Source organism: Quercus lobata, chromosome 8, assembly GCF_001633185.2.
Source record: "Quercus lobata isolate SW786 chromosome 8, ValleyOak3.0 Primary Assembly, whole genome shotgun sequence".
NCBI classification, from domain to species: domain Eukaryota; kingdom Viridiplantae; phylum Streptophyta; class Magnoliopsida; order Fagales; family Fagaceae; genus Quercus; species Quercus lobata.
The window spans coordinates 57,955,405-57,969,103 of NC_044911.1; the positions used below are offsets into that span (position 1 = coordinate 57,955,405).

The window sequence follows — 13,699 nt, forward strand, 5'->3', positions numbered from 1 at the left end:
TCGGAAGAAATTCTAATTCTAATTCCAGTCTAAAGAATGGAGTCTAGTTATAAATAGTATAAATTTTATAGAAGATAGATAGAATAGAATAACTAGATAAATTATAGAAGTGATGTCAAAAATTTTTTAAAATGATTTATTAATAATAATTGTCCTAAAATACCTGTTTACCTGATCTTCCTAAATAAGTAGAGATAAATTTGAAGAAATGTTAGGTTTAAAATGCATTGTTAAAAGTACATTAACGTATGTGGATGTAATTTGGGCCAGATTCAAAGGAGGGAAGTTTTTTTTTTTTTTTTTTTTTGATAACAAGGAGAGAAAATTATTGATAAAATTAAAATCCTACTATATATATACGTGCACGTAATAATCTTTTGTTTGACTAAACTATTCAAATCCTCCTATTGTTGACAGCAAGACACGTACAAAACAGCAACGAAAATCAATTATGAATGTTTCATAGGACAGAGGATCAAGTCACTCTTGAACAGTGCTTACCGAATAAATTAAAGTCACGTGCTTTGTTTTTGGTTGGATCAGATACCAGGAAAGGGAAACCTAACATTAGTTAAGGATTTGGATCCCAATTGGATCCAAATCCAATAAATTGCTAGTGGACTGTGCAGGCCAATAATTTCTCCTACCGACGAAAGTATAAATTAGTATTATATCTTTGTCCCCATAAAAAATTAAAAAAAATAAAAAAGTGTTATATCTTTGTCATACAATGCACAATTTAATTGATAATTATATTTATCTCTCAAAACAAAATTTTGATAATTATTTTTTAAATTTTAAATTTAAATAATATAATTAAAATTGATAAAATAAGAAGAAATGTAGGTAAATTAAAATATATATATTAAAAAGATTATTAAAATTGAATAATAAAATGGATTGTAAAAATATTTATGTTTCTTTTTTTCTTTTTTTTTTGTATTAAGTTCGAACAAACATGAGAAGCAACGATTTGCCTTTGGCCCTTTGCAATCCTCATCTACAATACCTTTATCTCTACAATTACTACGACAGCAAAGTCAAGTAATTGTCTTTAATTGTGTGCACCAATATCTAATATAAACCAAATTTCATGTCACAATCAAGATGGCACTTTTTTTTTCTTTTTCTTTTTTTGAGAAAGACCCAAGATAGCACATTGAATGCTAAAATCTCTTTACATTTCTTTCCTAAATATAAAATACACTAGTTTGAGCATTAAAGACACTATAGTTGGCACCACACCGATTTCGTTTTTTAATTTAATCTTTTGTAGGTGGTCCGTTATCCAAGTGAAGCATACCATCAATTGCCACATCAATACTAGTGTTAAATTTATTAGACTATGGGTTACAGATGTTTTGGCATGTTAGGACCATATGAGTCCAATAAGATAAACTTATAATATTTGTGATTTACCTAGATTTTATAATATATTTTAAAGTCATCATGAATCATGCTGATTTTTTATTTATTTGTAAAAGGAAACCCTCTATCGCTTGGGTTCCTCTTACTTCATTTTATATTTATTTCACCAGACATATGTCATTTTTAATTCTTATTTAATAATGGGAATCTAATCTCAAAATGTCAGAATCAATTTTTGGCACCCAATCCGAGCAATGTATTTATTTAAGACGAACCAAGACAAGACCAAAATTCTCGACCCAAATACAGAAAGAAAAGGCCCAAACACGGACAAGCATTTACCAAGCTCCAATTGTTCCAAACAAACTCCCCCAACTATGGCCCCCAAAAAGCAAGCTTGGTCCACAGATTTAAGAACGTTAAATTGACATTTAAGAAGTTTCTTGTGCTAGTTGAGGTTAGGCCCATATTTCAATCTGCATGTTAACATAACAATTAGAAATGGTTGGCTTGGGTAATGGGTTACCTTTAAAGTTGCAAAAGGCCAATAGCCCTAAGAGATGCCCAGGGCAAGTTAGCTCCCCAGCTAACAAATGTTCCACCAAAGTATTAGACAATTTCACTGAATGTACACTTGTAATCAATTTTCTACATGATTCTTACAGCTTCAGATTGTCCTCAAAAGGTTCAGATTGAAGTCAAGAACCTGTAGCTGAGTGTAAAAAAGAGCAAGAAACAAAACTTTTAACAGATTTAATATTAGATTTACTTATTATTCCTAGTGGTGTGACTGAGCATGCTCAGGTTTGTGCGAGTACTCATAATCAAGATGTACAAAGGCACGCTCGATGTCAGGCAGGTGCTCAAGCTTCTCCTGCAAGGATTCCCCAATGTCGTGAGCCTTTTGCAAGGGCATGTCTGCTGGCAAGACTATGTCAACCTCCACAAAGTAGTGAGAGCCAAAGGTGTATGCCCGGACTGTATCGATATGTTTTATGGCCTTGTCGTGGTTCCAACAGAGGTATGTCAGTTTCTGTAGATACTCTGGAGCAGCTGATCTTCCCACGAGGGAGTTCACATTTTCCAACACTGTCATAGACCATGTACGGATGGTATACACAGCCAGCTGCAGTAAGCCCAAAGTAACATGTAAGTGCAAGGGAATAAAAGAAATATCCCATGAGAGTCCATAACTCTTAAGTTTAGAGAAAGAGGAATGAAATGCCAGATCCACATCACAACAAACTATACCAGCATTTGATAATCTTCATGGTGTCAATTAACAATTTGACGTATAATCAAAAGATTATCAGCATATCAATAAACATGATTGTTTAAAAGGAATAGACAGTTTGATCAGAGAAAAAGAAAACTGTTATAGGCACAAAAAGATGTGGAATTGCCAAGGTAGATATACTTGGAAGATCTTAATTTCCAAAGACTACAGGTATGACAGCCTTTTATCTATTCTCTTAAGTCCCATGATTTATTTAAGTTGAATATGATTCAAACTCCAAAATAGAACTAACATATGGCAAGCTCTAATTGTGGTCCCATGAAAAAAGAAATTAGATAAACATTTCCTTCAGCTATTAACTCCATGAATAGAATATAAGAAAGAAAAGAATTTTGATAAAGAGAAACTTACAATGATAGCTCCAACAGGGTCCATCCAATCAGCAATATAATTAGCAAGGAGAGCAGCAATGAGTCCAATAATGTTGGTGATAACATCAAAAAAGTGGTCCAGGGCATAAGCTTTGACGATCTCATTAGTGAAAGAACGGCAATAAAGAACCAGACCAAGTTTTACCAAAGTCACAGAGAGCATAATACCAATAACCCATTCCTCTTGCTCTTTGGTCAATGCAAAATCACTCTCCTTAAAGCACATAAATATTGAGAAGCAACATTAAAGTCAGTTTATGCTCACACATGTATCCAGTAATTCCTAAAAACCATGGTAAAACAAATTGATAGAAAATGGAAGTTTAACACATTAAGAATTTAACTAGCAGCCCCTTACATCAGATAACAGCATGCGTATTGACTCCAAGATTATCTGCAGTCCAAGGGTTGCCATGACAGAGGCAAATACAAGGATCCCCTGCAAGTTGTTGCCAAGATGTATCAAATTCTATGTACGTAGTAATATTAATCATGTCTTTTAATATTATTGGTTATAATGGATTATACAATTGGAGAGAATGGATTAATAATATCAAACTAACATAAAGTACTGGTCTGAGTCCAGTCCACATTCTTCTACAAAATTGGTTATGGAATTGGAAAATAAGTTTAGGACAAGGTTGAAAAGCCCTTGCTAGTAGAAATAGGCCCACATACTAGGATTAACCAACGCTTGTAAGAGGGCAAGTACAAACTAATTGGTTCCTGGTCATGCAGAATCAGAAAGTAAAGAACATTGATGTAAAACCAAAGGTGGCCGCATGTATCGAGCAGGCAACATTAGACATGCATCCAAAACCATAATAATCATTTATTGCATAGATTCAAGTTGCATTATCACCAAACTTATCATCTGTAAACTTTTTCTTTATTTTTTGAGAAGTTTGTCATCTGTAAATTTGACCATAAAAATTTGACTTCACAAAGAATAATTGGAGGATGGCTCACCAATGGCTGCATACGTCTCTTCCCAATAGGATATTGATATGGATTTGGTGTTTTCATGGAGAATGCTGTAAACCACAGGATGAAGCCAGACAGAAGATCAAGAAGTGAGTCCAATGTGGATGCAATGATGGCTAAGGAACCACTTCGGACAGATGCATAGACTTTAGCCGCAAAGAGAAACATGTTTGCAATATTTGATATCCTAATAGCAAACGTTTCACTTCTAGCCAAATTGTCCCTCTCCTCCTAATACCATAAAAATAGCACCATTTCAGTTTTGAGTCTGCAGACAATAATAAAAAGAGAAATTTATAAGCATTTGGCAATGAAAATGATCTTATGAACCTTTGACATGCTAGGAAGAGAACCATGTTCTGTTAACTCATCCATTGCAGTAAAGCCCTCGAGCATTTCTGCCTGCTGCTGATAGTACTCAGCCACATTATCTTCAGGACCTGAACCCATCAAGCAAAACAAATGAATTGGGGTCCACGTAATATCTCTCAAATGTTGATTTATAGTCATCTTAGTTGATGAATCATTCCGATCAACATCACTTTCTCAGTTTCCCCAAGTCATAGTGTCTAACTCTTATGCTAATATTATAAAAGTAACCACTAACCAGTGAAAGATAAAGACTATGCAAATTTGTGATTTCAAACTTTTTACTTTAAAATTAGTGATTTACCAGAAAATTAGTGAGTTCTCAATGTACAAGGATTTAAGAGAAACTATCCTTCAAATTCTATCATGTTTAACTGTTAATCCTCTAAAACCTACAACAACAACAAATCCTTAAACCGCCATAAACACAAACATGAGTGATGCAACAAGAACAACAACAAATCATCAAACATGTCTAAACACACATAAACACAAACATGAGTGATGCAACAAGAACTTACAATCTAAACCATCTTGAAAGAAAGTGAGACCACCAAGCAACCAACTGAATAGCTAAAGAAGACCCAAAATTTATTTAAAACAGAAAAAAAAAAAATCCCAAATCTTCTTCAATCAAAGAAGAGCCACTTACCTAAAATCTTCTTCAATCAAAGAAGAGCTACTTTCAAGTATACCTGTTTTTGTGGTCATTTTCCAAAGCAAACCCCACAGATTTTCAATCAATACTAACCCATCATCTTAACACCAACACTGTATATATAAAAAGCCAAGAGTTGAGTACAGAACAACCACTAATCCAATCCCACATACATCTAAGGAATCAACAAAAATTCCCACTAAACTAAAAAATAAAAACAAAATTAAAAGCAAAAGCAAAGCAAAATAAAATAATAATTAAGAAACAAATAATACCAAAACAAGTAAAATTCCCAGAGACTAACAATTCAGCATAGAATATTAGTCATTTCAGACCAAAAAAAAAAAAACATAAATAAATGTGTAGAGCTACAATAAAGAACATCATCAAAGGAGTTCAGTTCACCAACCAAAATAAATTTGATAAATACGAGGAACAGAAAAATAAGATTGTTTTGGGAAATTACCTAAAACCCCAAGACAGCAGTCATGGAGTCCACGAGGAGGCTTTTTGTCCTGGTGGTCAGTAGACACCTGAAACCCATCGAAGTTCAACCGCCACGACCGGTCAACAGTAATGTCGGGCTCCGACAACAGCGAGCGCTCCTCGTCGTTGTCGAACGCCACCAGCTCAGTCATTTTCATGTCACTCGAGCTGTGAAGAGGAGGGTAGAGGTCGTAAATTCAATGAGAATGGGAGGAGTTTTCTGAGAAAGTGTGTAATGTAAGACTGTGTAATAAGAGAGACTATTGTGGTGGCTGGCTGCTATATTTTCGATACCAACCAGAGATGATAATGGAGCACGAAAAATCAAAAAATGGATTTGGTTTTTTTGAAAACGTAAAGAACGGAGAGGGGGTTGACATACACGCGCTTTTTTAAATTGAAAAGTTTGGTGGCATTCATTTCATTTATATCTTTACCGAGCAGTGGTTAATAGACTATTTTATGAAAATTTTGATACCATTTTTATAGAGAATATAAAAAACTGTCAATAAAATTAATTCTTTTATCATTTTTCCTTAAAAATGTTTCTAAAATAGTTTTTAAACCAATACATTTAGGCTATTTGTTAACATTTCCCTTCATTTATTTATAGAAATTGGATAATTCTTACGTATTCTCAGAGCACGAAGAATGATAATTGTTCTCACATTCATAGTGAGGTCTACTTATTAAATTTATGATGAGATTCATCATAAATATGAGAGAATGAAGCACAACTTCACTATATTCCGAAAATATCTAAGAATTTTCTATAAAAATTACTTTTCTTTTTTTTTAAGTCTATCTAACATGATTTGACACAAAAAGATAAAAGTTAGCTTTTTTTTTTTTTTTTTTTAATATTGAAAGTTGTGTGAATTTGGAAAATAATTATAATTTGACTTTTTTTGTTTATTTAATATATAATTTGTGGATCCTATGCTACTTTTTTGTCTCAAAATTATTTCAAATAACTTAATTGTCAGCTTTTTTAAAAATAAACTAATTTTTAGTTTTTTTCTTAACATTATGCAAATAAACTACTTAGAATAAGCATTCTCATATGAACACAAATTATTTGAAATAAAACTGAAATAAAATGTAGTGTGGGACCCACAAGCAATATACATGCAAATTTTTTTTCTCTTTTAAAATAAAAATCTATTTTTTCAATTTTATATAACAGTTTTTTGAAACATCCACGTTTGATTTATCTAATATCTATTTTGACAAAATTTAACTACAAAATTGGTTGTAGGTTAAGGCTAAAACTTACTTTAAAATATTAACAATACTATATATTTTGAAAATTTAATCATTGAATTGTATATTCTTCACGCTCTTAATATACATGTCAAATTTTTTACTAATCAGATATTATTTATTATACGATCTATCAGTTTATATTTTATGCATAATTTTAAACTACAAAAACTTGTGATTTAAACAATTTATTGATGATATAGCTATTGATCTTTAACTTTCTAGAAATTTTACAAATATAAAGGATATAAGAAGAAAATATAATCTAATTGTGAATTTCTCAAATTTCACATCCAATAACAAAATATTGACTAAGGTTGTAATTTTATAACTAAATTTTGCCACATCTATTTTACTAAAATATAATTTTTTTAATCGTTTCTCACTTTTTACACAACAATTATCATATATTCTCTTTTTTACTTTTCATAATATATATTTAGAGAGAGAAAGAGAGAGGTGTAACAAAATCCTATTTCATAATAAAGTCAAGAAATTATAAAAACTGTTAAAACATTTAATTTTTTTTATTTTTCCATTAAAAAATTTTAAAATAATATATTAATGTATAGTCTGAGTACAAACGGTAGTAAAACTCATTTATAATACGTTTGATTTTTGAATTTTATCGACTTTATTTGGGGGCATATGTTATTTTAAGTAAGCTAGTGCGAATGCTCTCACTAGCTAGTGTGGCGCGTGGAGGGTGGTTGTTGTTGTTTTCGAGTTTTGGGAGAATTCAGACTTCACACTTGTGGGTCTTGATGGCGGCGATACTGATGGGACAGTGTGAGACGTGAGACTGAAACTGCGTTGCTGTTACGGGGTTTTTTTTAATTGGGACACGTCTGCGATGGAGATTGCGTGAAAATAAATGACGTGGATGGATGAAGAGACAAAGTAAGGGGGTCCACGGTGAACTGAGTTAAGAAATCAAAGAATCGTGGAGGGAATAATCTGAGCCACAGGATTGGGATAAAAGCTCATGTGGGTACCGGTTTTTGGATTGGGATACGTGAGAGAAAATTAACGTGGGATCCATCATGCATCGCAAGTGAGCACGAATCACGATGTTTACCAATTTTTTTGACCAATAACATAGCCAGATTTTGCATGTGATATCAATTAATCCTGCGTGTCTATCATATATATTTCTTAGAAATAACTTACATATTTTTGGTTTTTTTATAATTAAAAAAATGAGTAGTCTAGAATATACAACACCCTAAGTGTTAGCTAAAAGCTTGTACAAAATAAATTAAGAAGAAAGAGTGAGCGTGTTTAGATACTACTTATTTGTTAAAATTTAAAATTTATTGCTAAAAATATTATAGTGAAATAATTTTTAAATGTGAGAATAATGATGTGGGACCTAAATTTACTTAGAAATATGTGTTTTGTTGATTTTTGTGTATTCGTGAATAGTACCCATAAGATCTACTAAAAAATACAGAATGCACGAATTGGGCAAAATGCCCAATCCAAAGGCATGCTGAAAATGCAAAATAAAAGAAGCAGAAGAAGAAATTTTCCTTGGCCAAAAGATATGCATAATGATTCTCTTTTGTGGTGAGTGAGATGCATCAATAAGAGAGATATGCTATATGATAATATTAACAACATCATATGCATTAATTTCTAATGGTTCATTTGGATAAAGGGATGGAGGGGAAGTAGAGTAGATTTAGCACAAAATTAGTTTATTTTTAGCTAACACTATTCTACTCCCCTTCACTCCCCCTCCTTCCCCCCTCTATCCAAACAAGCTATAAATGTTTATGACTTTTGCAAGGGCAAGCAGTAGTGGTTCCAGGAATTTTTCTCAGGGTGTTCCTTAAGAAGTTCGTTTGAAATATTAATAAAAGTTATTAATTATTGTTATTTAGTTGTTTCATTAATTTGTTTGTCTTTTATAAACTATAATTTGTTATATTGTTATTTCATTAATTATAAAATTATTAATTGTTGTTTAGCCTAATATAATTTAATTTGTTTGTCTTTTATAATGTATTGGTTAATTAAATTATTAATTATTGTTTATTAGTTGCTTTCTCCAATTAATTATTGGTTAATTATAATATCCCAAACAAACAAATTAATTAGTTCAACTAATTACTATGGTTGTTTGATACTTGGAATATCACACTATTACTTAACAAAAAAAAAAAAAAAAAGTCAATAAATTGTGCAGCACAAAAATATATAGACCGTATAACTTAAGTCCAGGTCTAAAAAATAGTGATTTATTACATATTTTATGACCATTAGTTGAACTAATCAACTAGCACACAGCACACAACCATATTTATTAATTATTAGTTGCACACTTGCACTAGCACTAGCACACAACGTAGCACACAACACACAACCATATTTATTAATTATTTGTTGCACACTTGCACTAACACTAGCACACAACACACTTGCACTACCCCGGCCCTATGGCCCCCAATCACAAGACTAGATTCAATCAGATAAAGCCAATTTATTGTATCTCACCAAAAGACACCAACAACAACACTAAAAGACAATTAATGATCTCATCTACATCGAATAAAGCCAAAAACAAGGCAAATATTAATAAAGTTATAAATAAAGCTAAGCAAAAGGCCAAAAGCAACAGATAAAGTGAGAGAGTGATTATCTGATAGAGAATTAGATAAAGTGAGAGAGAGAGGAGAGTCTCATACAGTCATACTCTCTCATTTCATAATTTCATTTCAGTTTTCACTTTCATAGTTTCATTCTTCAGATAAAGAGAAACTAAGACAGAGATGAAATACCTTGAGGTTGAAGGAGCAAGGAGGCCTGAGGCTGAGGGGCAGTGCCGTTGGGACTCGAGCAGCACATCAAGGTGAGGAAGACCATCCGATCTCCAATCCGATGTGTTCTGCTGTTTTGGAGCTCGAGTTTAAGGCTCAATCTGGCGATCTCCTTCTCCGATCTGGTGATTCATTGGTTCTGGCATTCTGCCGTTCTAAAGCTCAGTATATTGGATTTATGGGTTAGGTTTTTTTCTTTAGACTTTAGGTTAGGTTTCTTTCTTTCAAGTGCTGTCCGTTGGTTTTTGAATTCAGTATATTGGGTTTTGGTTTGTTTGTTTGTTTTTTTTTTTTTTTTTGAGAATCCATGGGTTTGCTACTGTAATCTATTGGGTTTGCTTTACCTTGCTTTTTTTCTTTAGATTGGGTTTGCTTTACCGATTGATGTTGGGCTTTTTTTCCTGGTGGGCTTGCTCTGTTACAATTTTTTTTTTTTTTTTTTAGATTTTAGTTCAAAAAAATTTTTAGGCTTTTTTTTTTCTTGAAAGTAGAACAAATAAATTTTTTTATTTTTTATTTGAAGGTGTTCCTAATTTGTTTTAAAGGGTAAACAAATAAAAAAAATTTAATTATTATATATATATATATATATATTTTTTTTTTTTCAGTTCAGGGTGTTCCTGGGAACACCCTGGACTCAACATGGCGCCGCCACTGGAACTCATCAAGCAAAACAAATGAATTGGGGTCCACGTAATATCTCTCAAATTTTGATTGATAGTTATCTTAGTTTATGAGTCATTCCGATCAACATCGTTCACTTTCTTAGTTTCCCCAAGTCATAGTGTCGAACTCTTATAAAGTTGTTATTCTAATATAACAACTTTTCTTATCAATATATATATATATATATATATATAAGCAACTTTTATCATTAACCAAGCACGTGTGTTGCATGTGCCACCAACATCATAAAAAATAAAAATGTAAATTTGTGAATATAATATTTAATTATAAGATTGTACGGCCGAAAACATAGTATATATATGTCTAAACATGTTGTATTTTATATGTATAAACATATATTATTTGTAATGTATATATATATATATATATTAACTTGAAAACAAATAGATACATATTTTTTATTTATTTTTTATAATAATTTAATTAAGTTGTGCAATGCCACACAAAGCTTAATATGTAGGCAAAATAGAATACCCAAGAAAATTCATTTATTTGTAAGGACAAAGTTTAGCTACAAAATTGGTTGTAACCTAACGTTAGAAACTTACTCAATAAAATAAACATTGCTATATATTTTGAAAATCTAACTGTTAAATTGCATGTTCTTTATTTTCTTAATACACATGTCAAATTTTCTGTCAATCAGATATTATTTACTATATTATCTATAAGTTTATATTTTATGCATAATTTTAAACTACAAAAACTTGCAATTTAAACAATTTGTTGATGGCATAGTTATTGATTTTGAATTTTCTAGAAATTTTGCAAGATTGGAGGATATAAGAAGAAAATGTAATACAATGGTAGATTTGTCAAAATTCATCTTCAATAAAAAGATATTGAATAAGATTGTAATCTTAGCCTATAACCAATTTTATATAGCTAAACTTGGTCCTATTTGTAATATACCCAAAAAAAAAAAAAAGGTTTTATTTTATTTCAACTGAAACAGAACTTAAAAAATGGATTCACTGCGAATATACAAGTGTGGCCAACCTTCATTGCATAGCAGTCATAGGCTATGCCACCAATTAGAGCATGCAATGAATTAGGCGAATTGACTGTTAATATTACATCATTTTAGTTCTCTGGTAAGAAAAGGGAAACATCAAAAGAATACAATGACAAGGATAATTAGGAAAATAAAAAGTGATAAAAAAAATTATTAGTAATGGATGTTCTTTGAAAAATAAAAGCTAAATAAAGGTTGCACTGGTGCCACCCGCCAACTGAAGAAAAACAGGGGGTTTAAACGGTTTGAAATGACGTGCGTTACAGTTTTGGTCAAAAACTAGGTATAATTTTATTGTGAAACACTAATTAATAATTAAAAAGAATTGCTATACCCCTTATTAAGACATAGCTTTTATATTTGTAAATAACAATTAAAGTGAAATAGGGTCAGGAACAATGAATAATAATTATAACATACTAGTATAATACCATTTTTATTTAACTACAATGAAGTGCTTGTATTTCAAAGTGTCAAATTAATATCAACACTTAACATGCTAAGACATTCTTATTTTTTTCGTCAAAAAAAAAATGTTAAGATGTTTATATTAATTAATGTATAAGCATCAAATTAATATCAACATCTATCACACCCTACTATTGTACAAATTATGATTAAAATTGCACTAATATTTTGACTTTAACCCCAAGTGGAGTGTAAAAGTAGACTGATGTTTATATTAATTAATGTATAAGCATCAAATTAATATCAACTTCTATCACACCCTACTATTGTACAAATTATGATTAAAATTGCACTAATATTTTTACTTTAACCCCAAGTGGAGTGTAAAAGTAGACTGGTGCTAGCTGCTAAAGGATGCTTACTCATGAAAACGAATGAGCATGTCTGAAAGATAAGGGACAAACTTAGTATTCACTCGTAGTCAATAAAAAATTAAAAACTTAGGGTACATTTACTAACTGTTTTTTTTTCTCTTATATTCTGATTTTAAAAATAATTTTCTATCTTTGAGACTAAAAAACTTATTTGGCAATTTAAAATAGACAAAAAATAAAAACTGTTCTCAAAACTCAATTTGTGAAGGAAACTAAAAACATACTATAGGCTCTTTTTAGTTTCTAATTTTTAAAAAGTTAATGAAAAAATGCATTTAATTTAATAAACCTATCTCATTTAATGAGTTAGCATTAGAGTTCAAATCCTAGTAACAACATATTTTAATATTTTCTATTTTTTCTTCAAAAAATTATCTTTTTAATTTAAACTAACTAAACATGTTTTTGATTTCAAAAATACAAGAAAATTGTTTTTTTCTTCTTTATATTCCCAAAAAAAATTTTTGAAAGTAAAAAACAAAAACTATTACCAAATATAACCTTAGTATGCACTCTTTTAGAGGAGTACATATACGGAAAATCCTCAACACAAAAACATAGAAGATATAGTGGAACAATATCAAGAATCGTTCGAAAGTCGAAACTAAGTACCCTATAGAAAAAAGGAAAAAGTTAACGGATATCTTAAGAACATTGGTTTAAGAAAAAATTTTAGAATTTTTTTATAGAAAAAGAGAAAAATAATCAATTTTTTTTGACAACTTTTTTATATTTTTTCATAAATGTGGTGTTAAAACTTTCATAAAATGATTTAAAAATTGTCCCAAAACATATGTTAACATGATTCATAGAATATTGAAAAAAATATATATATCTAAAATGGCATGTATGTTTACGTAAAACTCACGGACCCTCCCACCTACTTTAAATTATACTATTATGCATTTGTTGCATGCATGATGCAACATCACACCTAACATTGTGTGGTTCCTCCCACTTATTATGCATATGACAAAAACACCATATACTTCTTTGCAAATCCATTGCTCTATTTTAGAGCATTCTCATCAAAGGTTGTAAAAATTTTATCATTTAGTATTTAAAAAATCAATTTTATAACATTTAACACATCACTTTACAATACAACCTACATCAAAACTTCTATTTTTTTACCATTTCATTTAAATATAATTTCTTTATTATTATTTATTCAATTTTTATTCTTCCTCTCTCTCCCTCTGTCTCTCTCTTTCTCAACCTAACAGATCTAGAACCTTTTCCATCTTTTTGATTTTCTGCTCTCAAACTCGTGCTCCATGGCTGACCACCAAGCTTCGTCTGAACATCAACGCCGCCAAACCCAAATTGATTACCCTTTCCACAATAATCCAACAAAGTCTCACCATCTCCATAGTAATCCAACAAAGAAATAACAAAAAGAAACAAAACCTTGATCCGTCTAAACATCAATGCCACCAAACCCAAATTGATTACCTTCTCCATAGTAATCCAACAAAGAAATAACAAAAAGAAACAAAATCCAGATTGATTATTGGAGTTCGGTGAACACTGAGCC

At 30.8% G+C, this 13,699-nt stretch overlaps 1 protein-coding gene across 2 annotated transcripts; it reads right to left on the reverse strand.

Annotated features, from left to right (window-relative positions):
• Positions 1-1,870: 1,870 nt before the first annotated feature.
• LOC115957505 (metal tolerance protein 11) lies at positions 1,871-5,885 on the reverse strand. 2 transcript variants are annotated; one of them, XM_031075761.1, is made up of 6 exons: positions 5,514-5,885; positions 4,351-4,460; positions 4,006-4,251; positions 3,395-3,475; positions 3,017-3,250; positions 1,871-2,494 (listed from the first exon to the last, which is right to left on the reverse strand). In XM_031075761.1, the coding sequence occupies exons 1-6, from the start codon at positions 5,689-5,691 to the stop codon at positions 2,147-2,149; spliced, it is 1,197 nt and encodes a 398-aa protein (XP_030931621.1). In that variant the 5' UTR covers positions 5,692-5,885; the 3' UTR covers positions 1,871-2,146. The 2 variants fall into 2 exon arrangements, with proteins under 2 accessions (XP_030931621.1, XP_030931622.1); XM_031075762.1 differs by lacking the exon at positions 5,514-5,885 and adding an exon at positions 5,042-5,316.
• Between the last annotated feature and the right edge of the window lie 7,814 nt (positions 5,886-13,699).

What these genes read in the sequence shown, in the direction of transcription:
- LOC115957505 (XM_031075761.1), bottom strand. Translation starts at nt 5,691, where the DNA reads ATGAAAATGACTGAGCTGGTGGCGTTCGACAACGACGAGGAGCGCTCG. An exon ending in CTCTTCCTAGCATGTCAAAG is followed by an intron (nt 4,252 to 4,350) that starts GTTCATAAGATC and finishes TTATGGTATTAG; the next exon opens with GAGGAGAGGGACAATTTGGC. An exon ending in TACGCATGCTGTTATCTGAT is followed by an intron (nt 3,251 to 3,394) that starts GTAAGGGGCTGC and finishes ATGTGCTTTAAG; the next exon opens with GAGAGTGATTTTGCATTGAC.